Source organism: Salvelinus fontinalis, chromosome 11 (genome assembly GCF_029448725.1).
Source record: "Salvelinus fontinalis isolate EN_2023a chromosome 11, ASM2944872v1, whole genome shotgun sequence".
NCBI classification, from domain to species: Eukaryota; Metazoa; Chordata; class Actinopteri; order Salmoniformes; family Salmonidae; genus Salvelinus; species Salvelinus fontinalis.
In genome coordinates, this window is record NC_074675.1 from 11,621,443 (window position 1) to 11,633,511 (window position 12,069).

The window sequence follows — 12,069 nt, forward strand, 5'->3', positions numbered from 1 at the left end:
GGGATTACTAATGTGAGAGTTGGCACAGTGGTAATGTGTTCACAAAGTGATAGAGAGCCGTACAAAAACCTCCCTCAGTCAGATCGCTGTATCTGAGGGGGAAGATACAGTGACATAGAACACTGGTCACTAAAGGAGGTCAACTGTGACATGTTACAATATGATTAGAAAGCAATCAATCAGATCACATGACCATCATCATCATCATCATCATCATGGCTATGACTTGTTGTAACGATTCTCGTTGGTGGAAGGAGAGGACCAAAATGCAGCGTGGTAAGTGTTCGTCATAATTTTTATTTAAAACTGAACACTACACAAAATAACACAAAATAAAAACGAAACAGTTCTGAAAGGTGAACAGACACTAGACAGAAAATAATCAACCACAACGGAAAATAGGCTACCTAAATATGGCTCCCAATCAGAGACAACGATAAACAGCTGCCTCTGATTGGGAACCACACCAGGCCAAACACATAGAAAACAAACAACCTAGAAAAAAGAACATAGACTGCCCACCCCAACTCACGCCCTGACCAACCTAACACAAAGACATAAAAAAGAAACTAAGGTCAGAACGTGACACTTGTTATATTTGTCATGGCCTGAAAGTGTAAATTAAAGTTATTTGATGTTTTGAAACACAATACCTGTCCATATGCAAAGCAAGATCCATAGGAGTAAAACAAAAGATGTTATGACCTCAACATTACTTCAAAGTTACAATCACTTCATATGAACAAAGTCCTCATATGAACCTTTAACCAAATGTCTGATTTAAATTGATGCAATCTTCTAGCATTATATTAACTGTTTTCAGTAGCAGATTACTAACCGCTAGATCTGTGAATGAGACTGTGAATGACGCTGGACTCAAACATGAGACACGTGTACACTACATACAGTATCTATATACACTATTTACACTACACTACTACATACACTATCTACACTATATAAACTATCTACATAATTTACACTACATACACTATCTACACTACCTACATACACTTTCTACATACATTACCTACACGACATACAGTACACTATCTACATACACTACCTACACTATCTACATAATTTACACTACATACACTAGCTACATTATCTCAATACACTATCTACACTACACTACCTACACTATATAAACTATCTACATAATCTACATACACCACCTACATACACTATCTACACTATCTACATACATTATCTACATACACTATCTACACGACATACAGTACACTATCCACATACACTAACTACATGATCTACATACACTATCTACACTACACTACTTACACTACATAACACTATCTACACTACATACACTACCTACATTATCTAAATACACTCTCTACACTACACTACCTATATTACATACACTATCTACACTACATAAACTATCTACATAATTTACACCACATACACTATCTACACTACAGTACATACACTACATACACAATCTACAACATACACTATCTACATACACACACTATCTACATACACTATCTACTCTACTTACACTACACTACACTATCTACATAAAGTGCCTAGGTGTTCCACAGTGATACAGAGCCGTACAAAAACCTTCCTCAGTCAGACTGCACAGTGACTGTACTGCTTCAGCTGGGACCTATTGCAGGTTCTGAGGGAACCAAGTATAGTTATTGTATCTGACCACTAGAGGGGAGTTAAAAAGCAGCCATAACTTATGCTTGAAATCAGTCAGTCCTATCCCACTGGGCACACACTGGTAGAATCAACGTTGTTTACACATCGTTTCATTAAAATTAAGTTGAACCAATGTGGAAAAGACGTTGAATTGACGTCTGTGCCCAGTGGGAAGGCTTCATAATGCGTGTGATAGTGCAGCATGAGAGGAGATGGCAGATAATCCTGATTTCCTGCTGTCTGGGGATTGAAGATCAAACGGTTTTTGATTCATAAGGATCTGTCTCTGTCGGTTAGCATGGAACTGGTATTTCCTTCAGCCTACGGCTCTTTTCTTTTGTGGCGAGAACAAGCCCCTCTTATGGCCCTCACTGAGATCATCCAGAGCAGGGTAGCTTACTCACACACACACACACACACACACACACACACACACACACACACACACACACACACACACACACACACACACACACACACACACACACACACACACACACACACACAGCTGGTAGTTAAACTGTTATACTGTGGTCACACACACACTGATGATGTGACTCAAAGAGGGGGTGAGACAAAAAAGTGTCAGCACACACTCTGTGGCCACACAGCAGCAATAGATATTTAGGCAACAACAAAGTCCAGTCTCAGTAGAGAATGTCTCTGATGTTGTTCAATGTCAAAATCTCTGATTAGACAGATATAGACAAGGTAGGAACCTGTGATACATGGTGTTGTGTCAAAATATATGGCAGTCCAAATTATATAGTTCTAGTAAGCGGTTGATTAATGTCTTATCGCCATTGTCCCTTGTTTAAGTGAGACCCCTATATCAACCCATATATTTTAGACATATCAGCTCCGATATGTCAAAGACACCAAATATGAGATTTCAGCTCTGTTCTCTCAGGGATATCACCCAAGAAGAATCAGAGATACCAGTCCAGAGTGACACCAGTCCAGAGTGACACCAGTCCAGACGGGGAGCTTTCTGATCTCTATGCAGTGCTTGATGTTGGCTTCTTCTGCTCCCTCAGTGGTGATCAGGCTTCCCCCATTATTGGTGTGTCAGTTGGACTGGTGACTGGTGGAATAGGGATGGTTATGGTCCGTTCCACATTAGTGGACAGCCTTCTATGGCCTCTCTCAAGGTTACTCTCTGGGGAGCCTCCTCTTCTAGATTTAATCTGTGGAACAGAGTATCACGTTGAAGCATCCAATACCATACACCAGTGCTCTTCAGTCCTAATCCTGGAGAGCCAGTGTGCAGGCTTTTGTTCTAGCCAAGTACTAACACATTTGATGATTACTTGAAGTGTTAATTTAGGTGCGTAGTAGTAGTGCTGGGCTGGAACAAGAGTCTGCATACCCTGTAGGTCTTCTGGACCAGACTGTCATACAGCCTGAGCAAGCCATCTACATCGTTAACTTACCGCCCACACAATGAGGAACACGCAGGCTGTGACTGGGATCGGAAGCAGGAACAGCAGACTCCGCCTTGACCGAGTCTGTTCATGGTCCTGTGCTTCACTTCCTGAGAACGACAACACACTCTGTGAGGAAGAGACTTGTGAATGCTGTATGTTGGGGCTGAATGGATACTGTGTGTTGGGGTGTGTTTCGTACCTGATGTAGTAGGGGCAGGGCAGGGTGGAGGCACACAGCGGAATCCTCCTTCTCCCTGAGCTGCAGAATTCAAAATGTCTCTGATATAGTCGAAATACTGCCCAGACGGCCATTTGACCGCCCTATAGTGGCATTTAAAGACTTGCATTGTTGCCTCCTGGAAGTACAGACAAACAAAGTAATTATCAGGATGGTTGCATCACTTACAGTTTTTTTTACAATCGCTAAGACCCATTTCTCAATACTTAGGTCACTTTTCATTGCTTTGGTACAAAATACATTCAATGACTACATCTTTCAATTTTCATGAACACTTTTCTCACTCAGACACAATCACCACCAAAACTCTATGTACCTACAGGCCAATTTGCACATGTTTACATACTCTTTTCAAAACTGTTCAACTTAAGTTCAAAACCTAAAATAACACAAAATTGAATAAGGCATACATTTGCTACATTTCTACAGTAATACCGTATTGAAATATATTCCAAATCTAAAAAATTAAATACTATCAAAACAATTAGACCAACCACAGCCGATTCCCATTGTAGCTGAACACCTACACAGGTGTTAGTCTTTCAATTACATTACCATCTATACAAAAGGGGACATTTTAGGAATAATGCTGTACTGTAATGTAAACATGGACCCAGCCAGAGAAGTGGCTGACAGAGGAAGAAGAGTGGCTGGGCGAGGGAGAGGAGTACGTACGCGTGGTGGAAGAAGACTGAGAGGAAGATCAAGAGCTGTAGTCTCAGATGATATCAAATCAAATCAAATTTTATTTGTCACATACACATGTTTAGCAGATGTTAATGCGAGTGTAGTGAAATGCTTATTAGGGCTACTATAATTGATCATGTAATAAATCATGATCTATCAATGAGAGACGCTGGTCTGAGAGTGCAGTTAAATCTGCAACGCTCAACAGTGGCATCTATTCTGAGAAATTTCCGGCAAAACAACAGGTAAGATGTGCATACTGCAAAGGCATCTGACTGAACTGCACATTACAGAAGTAAATTGAGCAAAGCCTCCAAACCTACTTGTGTGTAATTGTAATTGTTTTTGTATTTCTGCTTAGGACCCAACGGTTACCGCCTACAGGCGGGAGAGGAAGGATTTTCACTGCTGTGCAGGAAACTGCAATCGTTGATAAGGTCATCGAAAACAATGGCATAAAACTCACAGAGATTTGGGACGAGTGTTGGCAGACAATGTAAGCATAACAAATATTTATAGAGTCCTGAAACAACATCAAGTCAGGATGAAGCAGTTGTACACTTTCCCCTTTGAGAGGAACTCTGAATGAGTCAAGCAACTCAGGAACCAATAAGTCCAGGTAAGATGACTATAAAATACAGAACTGGTTTTGAACAAAACCAAACAGGGCAGAGGCACACAATGGCATGTTTTAAGGTATAATGTAAACTACCGTAATAGACTAACTCTTATGTTGCCTTGTGGATTTATTTTAGAGAGTCATGGAGATTGAAGCCAGGCAAACACCCCCACATATTCATCTTTGTGGATTAGGCTGGTTTCAACTTGGCCAAAACACGGCGGTGAGGAAGGAATGTGATTGGAAAAAGAGCCACAGTGGATCTCCCGGGCCAGAGGGGTGCCAACAACACAATGTGTGCAGCAATATCCTCTGATGGATTGCTGTTACACAAACCGCTAATTGGGCCATACAATTAGTGGTGACCTCTATGGAAGGGTTGTGCCGGGTGAGGAAAGGGTTGCAGTGAGGCGAAATCGGCCGACGTTTGTAATTGTATGGGACAATGTGGCATTTCACCACTCCTGTGCAGTCAGAGTGGTTTGCAGCCCATCCCAGGATGATGTCACTTTTCCTCCTTCCTTACGCTCTATTCCTCAACCCCATAGAGGAATTATTTTCCTCATGGAGGTGGAAGGTTTATGACCACCATCCACATGATCAAATGTCCCTCCTGGACGCAATGAATGCTGGATGCCTGGACATATCTGCAGAAGATTACCAGGGATGGACCAGGCATGCCAAAAAATTATTTTCTAGGTGTATTGCCCAAGATGACATAAGATGTAACGTGGATGAGAACCTGTGGCCAAATGCGTAAGACAGGGTTGACTAGTATTGCTACTGTATCTGTATCGGTAGATGGTGTATATACGAATGATTGTATTTTGAAATCACTCAATGCCATAAAATGACATAAAACATATTGAAGCATATTGCATCATGTCTGATACATTCCTGTAACATATACCACAGTGAATTCTCAACAGTAGAGAGGTGTCGTTCTTGTTTTGTAAAGAAAACATTATGTAATGCTACCTGTTGTTAGTTTTGTTTAGGTCATTGTTTTATGAGCGACAACGTGTGCTTGCTAGTGTTATGGAAGAACGAGTTGATTTCAGACATGTATGAAGTGTTTTGGTAGTTTTGGGGCATTTTGAACGTGAAATTAATTAACTGCTGTGCCAAGCTAAAAGTTAGTTAGGAGAACTGTGTGAAGAGTTTTGAAAAAGTGACCTAATTATTGAGAAATGGGTCCTAGCGATTGTAAAAAACTGTAATACAGTCAATAAACTGGGTCTACAGTAACTGGGTCTACAGAAACTGGGTCTACAGTAACTGGATCTACATTTGGCAGAACTGACAGGCATTACCAGCTCCTCATGATCACATTTGAAGCGTAGATTTTGCAGCATGGTGATGAAGATCATAATATTATCTTTGTTGGAAGAAATGGCACCAAACACCCGGGTCAGTTCCCTGAGGCTTTGTTCCAGTGGGTAGATATTCAGTAGAACCCAGCACACACCACTCTGGAGTAAGAAAAGGGAGAAAACTGACTAGGATACATATGATTCCAATCTACAGATTCTAAATAAAACAAAAATGTTCCTCAACAAAAATGCTGCCAAAGTTTAAGACCACCCAACTTCTCTCCTTCTAAAAGTTTCTGCGTGATGTTTTGTTTTTGAGAAATTCTACTCACCCTCTCTTTGGGAATATAATGCATAGAAATGTTATAATCCTTTGGAATATTGTGTTTCTGTAAAAATAAATTAGGATTATTTGGCCCATTTTTCTGCATCAAAAGAAGAGATTTAAAGTTGTTTTTATGACGAAATAAACTCTAAATAATCACCAGACTAGTTTTGCATAGTACAGTTCAGGTTAGAGTATGTAGAAGTTCTTACCAATAACATCAGCCTGCTCACGTCATCTGTGACAGGATTCCCAAATCCTCCGGAGCATACTCCAAGACGTGTGAATAGAAATAGGAGGACACACGTGGTCGTCCGAATCTGACAGAGGAAGCATATCAGAAAGGGAAGACTTTCCTTTCCCAGCCCCTCCGTACATGGCTTTCTTTTCTAAATCTGTATATGACTTCACTTTCTCATCAACCCTCAAGTTAATTCTAGAAACATTCTAAAAACAAAAATCACAAGATATTCAGGAAAATCTGATAATAATATCATACATACAAATATGGATTTTTACTCACTTTGCTCTTCATATGGAACTTGAGAAGTTAATGAGGAAGACTTGAAATCCAATGTTTCTTCCTTCAAGCAGAGGACATGTCATGATAACATGTAAATACTATAGACCAGGGTCCGGCTGACTAGTGTCGCAAGGGCCGCCTACGGGCACTACTGTCTGTCACTCACTCACTCACCCGCACGCACACACACATTTTAGAAACTCTTACTTGTTTGATATTTGTGGTCTATCTAAATGGGGGAATCACTTTTTTTTTCAAGAGTTGTAGTCCCGTATCCGTTCATAACCTGCCCTGAGCCTCTTCAAGCACCAAGCACCATCTCACAAAAACGTCTCTGTGCTGATTCACTAACATTTCCAGCTAATATTTATCATAAATGTTATCAAATAGATTGTGAATCAATATCCAGTGTAGTATCCAAGAATATGAGGAGGATATTTGGCTGTGATATGGATTAGAAGTACGTCTGAGAGCATGAGAGGAGAGACAGTCTGTGATTCATATGCTTTGATTCATCTGACCTTTTGTGTACGGCACAAGGACAGCATTGTGTGACCAGTCCACTGTCACATAGTGTGTGTGTGTGTGTGTGTGTGTGTGTAAGCGAGAGAGACTGTCTGTGAGATTTTGTGACAACATAAGTTGCTCGGTGAGAGTGCACAGAGTGGTTGGTAGCATATATGAGTCAGACAACATGGAGGAGGATGAACGTACAACTCATGTGACAAATCACTCACTTGTTACTTGTTGTAAGGTTTTGATCAGGCACACACAAGGTTACCTAACAAAGTACATTTTGTCTGTGTCTGTGTAGGACGTTAGGAACCAATAGGGAAGGTGGTACGAAACGCATGGAGACGAAGAAAAACAAGGTGCCAGATGTATTTACAAGGGAAGGAAGATACTGTAACTCTAAAGTGAACAAAAATATATCTAGACAATGTTTTTATATTAGTGTCTGTCTTATATGGGACAGTATTGATACTGCTTTTTTAATGAATAAATAAACCACACTACAATTCTGGTCATCTCACTGATGAGTTGTCAACTGCGTTCATATCACAGGTGTCCTGTATCATCAGACTGTTGCACCATTTGCATATGAAGACAATTTGCATTGACAACACATGCTTCAGTGTTCTTAAAGTGTTTATAGCCCTGTGAGTTAAACGTGTCCTTTATAGAAGCAACACAACATAAGACAAAAATGACTTTTATCTCCGTAACTATCTTGGTCCTTGCATTTTACACAAATGGCAAGTTTGGAATTACTTCAGTAATTGACCTTAAAGCATTCTATTTTAATATTATTATCCTAATTTGAACAGAAAGTCTTTATTCTAATATTCGTATTTGAACTGAAACAGGTTTAATCTAAATCAAAGACCGCAAATTAATATTTGTTTATCTCTTCCAGGCTGTGCAGGGGACATTCTATTGACCCAGACTCCTGCAGTTATCATGGTCCAGTCTGGAGAGTCTGCCACAATCAGCTGTAAAGCCAGTAGTGCCATTGACGATGACTTAGCCTGGTACCATCAAAAACCTGGAGAAGCTCCTAAATTCATCATCGACTTTAGCACAGGTTTCACATCTGGTCGATATCAAGGCACTGGATATGATATTGATTTCACTCTGACCATCAGTGGAGTTCAAGTTGAAGATGCAGGAGATTACTACTGTCAGCAGCATGAAGCTACTCCGTTCACACAGTGATACAGAGCCGTACAAAAACCTCCCTCAGCTGTAGAGGAAGTGATCTAAATCTGCCTACTGGGGACTTTCACAAATGTTGTGTTGAAATTCAATATTAATATTTATCATGACAAGGATTATCATGGAAAATACAGGTACGGTCAAGGCCCAATCTGAATATAATATCAGTTAATATGCCATTGTGAGTGTGTATTTATGCACATTTAGGTGTAATATTTGTGCTGTGGAAAAAATTATCAGGCAAGAGACGGGAGCACAGTTAGTGTCGTTTAGTAGGAACATCTCGTTTAGTAAGAACATCTCGTTCAGTAAGAACATCTCGTTCAGTAAGAACATCTCGTTTAGTAAGAACATCTCGTTCAGTAAGAACATCTCGTTCAGTAAGAACATCTCGTTCAGTAAGAACATCTCGTTTAGTAAGAACATCTCGTTTAGTAAGAACATCTCGTTTAGTAAGAACATCTCATTTAGTAAGAACATCTCGTTTAGTAAGAACATCTCGTTCAGTAAGAACATCTCGTTCAGTAAGAACATCTCGTTCAGTAAGAACATCTCGTTTAGTAAGAACATCTCGTTCAGTAAGAACATCTCGTTCAGTAAGAACATCTCGTTCAGTAAGAACATCTCGTTTAGTAAGAACATCTCGTTCAGTAAGAACATCTCGTTTAGTAAGAACATCTCGTTCAGTAAGAACATCTCGTTTAGTAAGAACATCTCGTTTAGTAAGAACATCTCGTTCAGTAAGAACATCTCGTTTAGTAAGAACATCTCGTTTAGTAAGAACATCTCGTTTAGTAAGAACATCTCGTTTAGTAAGAACATCTCGTTCAGTAAGAACATCTCGTTTAGTAAGAACATCTCGTTTAGTAAGAACAATCTTCCCAGCTCTGCAGATTTTGCTGCAAGGAGGCAGAGTCATTTGATCATTTATTTTGGTACTGTCCATATGTAGCTCGTTTTTGGTCACAGGTCCAGGAATGGCTGAAGAACTGCAACATTTACCTAGAATTAACACTGCAGATAGCAATACTGGTGATTTGAAAAGTCACAGTCAATCAATCAATAATATAATAAATATTTTAGCAAAAATGTTTATCTTTAATTTACAATCTGTAGAAACTATGAGAATAGAAAGGTTCAGTACTTTTGTGAAGCATCACAGCACAGTTGAGAAATATATGGCAAATAGAAATCCAGAATGGATGGTGTTAAGCGATAGAAGGGAGGGGTTGAATGGAGCTGAAGGGTGCGGACTAATAACAACAAGATAACAAATGTAAAACATACGGGGTCTGTAAAATGTATATAGGTTCAGAACTGTTGTGAAACAGCACGGATACAAATAGAAATCAAACTGGATGGACATCAGAAATAGAGGAAGGCCAGGACTAAAAACAAACAAAATATAACTATTGTAAAATAGATTGTGTCTGTAAAATGTGTATAGTATGTATAAACTGAAGATAGAAGCCTAAGTGTTATTGTTTATTAGTTTACTCCAATTGGGGGAGGGGAGGTAAGGTTTGCGGGGAATGGTACATAAAAAAAAAGTGTATAGATGTATGTGTATATATATATATATATATATATTTATATACAGTTGAAGTCGGAAGTTTACATACACTTAGGTTGGAGACATTAAAACTTGTTTTTCAACCACTCCACAAATTTCTTGTTAACAAACTATAGTTTTGGCAAGTCGGTTTGGACATCTACTTTGTGCAAGACACAAGTATTTTTTCCAACAATTGTTTACAGACAGATTATTCAACTTATATTCACTGTATCACAATTCCAGTGGGTCAGAAGTTGACATACACTAAGTTGACTGTGCCTTTAAACAGAAATTATGTAATGGCTTTAGAAGCTTCTGATAGGCTAATTGACATAATTTCAGTCAACTGGAAGTGTATCTGTGGATGTTTTTCAAGGCCTACCTTCAAACTCAGTGCCTCTTTGCTTGACATCATTGGAAAATCAAAAGAAATCAGCCAAGACCTCAGAAAAAAACGGTAGTCCTCCAGAAGACTGGTTCATCCTTGGGAGCAATTTCCAAACGTCTGAAGGTACCACGTTCATCTGTACAAACAATAGTACGCAAGTATAAACACCATGGGACCAAGCAGCCGTCATACCGCTCAGGAAGGAGACGCGTTCTGTCTCCTAGAGATTAACGTACTTTGGTGCGAATAGTCCAAATCAATCCCAGAACAACAGCAAAGGACCTTGTGAAGATGCTGGAGGAAGCGGGTACAAAAGTATCTATATCCACAGTAAAACAAGTCCTATATCGACATAACCTGAAAGGCCGCTCAGCAAGGAAGAAGCCACTGCTCCAAAACCGCCATAAAAAAGCCATACTACGGTTTGCAACTGCACATGGGGACAAAGATCGTACTTTTTGGCGAAATGTCCTCTGGTCTGATTAAACAAAAATAGAACTGTTTGGCCATAATGACCATTGTTATGTTTGGAGGAAAAAGGGGATGCTTGCAAGCTGAAGAACACCATCCCAACCGTGAATCACGGGGGTGGCAGCATCATGTTGTGGGGGTGCTTTCTGCAGGAGGGACTGGTGCACTTCACAAAATAGATGGCATCATGAGGGAGGAACATTATGTGGATATATTGAAGCAACATCAACACATCAGTCAGGAAGTTAAAGCTTGGTCGCAAATGGGTCTTCCAAATGGACAATGACCCCAAGCATACTTCTAAAGTTGTGGCAAAATGGCTTAAGGACAACAAAGGCAAGGTATTGGAGTGGCCATCACAAAGCCCTGACCTCAATCCCAACTGAAAAGGCGTGTGCGAGCAAGGAGACATACAAACCTGACTCAGTTACACCAGCTCTGTCAGGAGGAATGGGCCAAAATTCACCCAACGTATTGTGGGAAGCTTGTGGAAGGCTACCCGAAACGTTTGACCCGAGTTAAACAATTTAAAGGCAATGTTACCAAATACTAATTGAGTGTATGTAAACTTCTGACCCACTGGGAATGTGAATAAATAAATAAAAGTTTAAATAAATTGTTCTATCTACTATTTTTTGGACATTTCACATTCTTAAAATGAAGTGGTGATTTCTATCTCGCCGTAGGTAGCCATCTTTAAAAATATCTTTGTGCTTCTCCAGCATGTTAGTGAGTGCAGCCTGACTCACTGGTTTGTCATTTCTCAGACTAATGATTTCTCCCCAGTTCAGCTTGATGTTCTGTAACCAGTTACTGCCTAGAAGGCTAGTATCTCTCCTTTAACAATGATAAGCGGTAGTGTCCACTCCTTCCCCTCATACCAGACTGGTACCTGAATCTGCCCTAACACAGGAATAGTGTCACCAGTGTATGATGAAAGGCGGATGGACATTGGCTGAAGAGGGCACTCGCTCAGTTTTTCTTTGTAGATTCTCTCAGGAACAAGATACAGTCGCTTCAGATTTCCAGCTAACTCCATGCTGAGATAGATTCCATCTTTTTGTTGTTGAGCTGTGTACACTGTGAACAGTTCCAATACTGATCCAGCTGTGCCTTCCTCTTCTTGTGCTGCG

The 12,069-nt window shown here is 40.0% G+C and overlaps 1 protein-coding gene across 1 annotated transcript; it reads right to left on the reverse strand.

The window, feature by feature from the left end:
- Nucleotides 1-268: 268 nt before the first annotated feature.
- LOC129866055 (uncharacterized) lies at nt 269-9,380 on the reverse strand. Its single transcript, XM_055939183.1, has 6 exons — nt 8,772-9,380; nt 6,496-6,672; nt 6,291-6,347; nt 5,959-6,117; nt 3,301-3,457; nt 269-3,208 (listed from the first exon to the last, which is right to left on the reverse strand). Exons 1-6 carry the CDS (start codon nt 9,378-9,380, stop codon nt 3,099-3,101), a joined length of 1,269 nt encoding a protein of 422 aa, XP_055795158.1. The 3' UTR covers nt 269-3,098.
- Between the last annotated feature and the right edge of the window lie 2,689 nt (nt 9,381-12,069).

What these genes read in the sequence shown, in the direction of transcription:
- LOC129866055 (XM_055939183.1), bottom strand. Translation starts at nt 9,380, where the DNA reads ATGTTCTTACTAAACGAGATGTTCTTACTGAACGAGATGTTCTTACTA. An exon ending in TGAGCAGGCTGATGTTATTG is followed by an intron (nt 6,348 to 6,495) that starts GTAAGAACTTCT and finishes TTATTTTTACAG; the next exon opens with AAACACAATATTCCAAAGGA. An exon ending in AATGTGATCATGAGGAGCTG is followed by an intron (nt 3,458 to 5,958) that starts GTAATGCCTGTC and finishes CTGTACTTCCAG; the next exon opens with GAGGCAACAATGCAAGTCTT.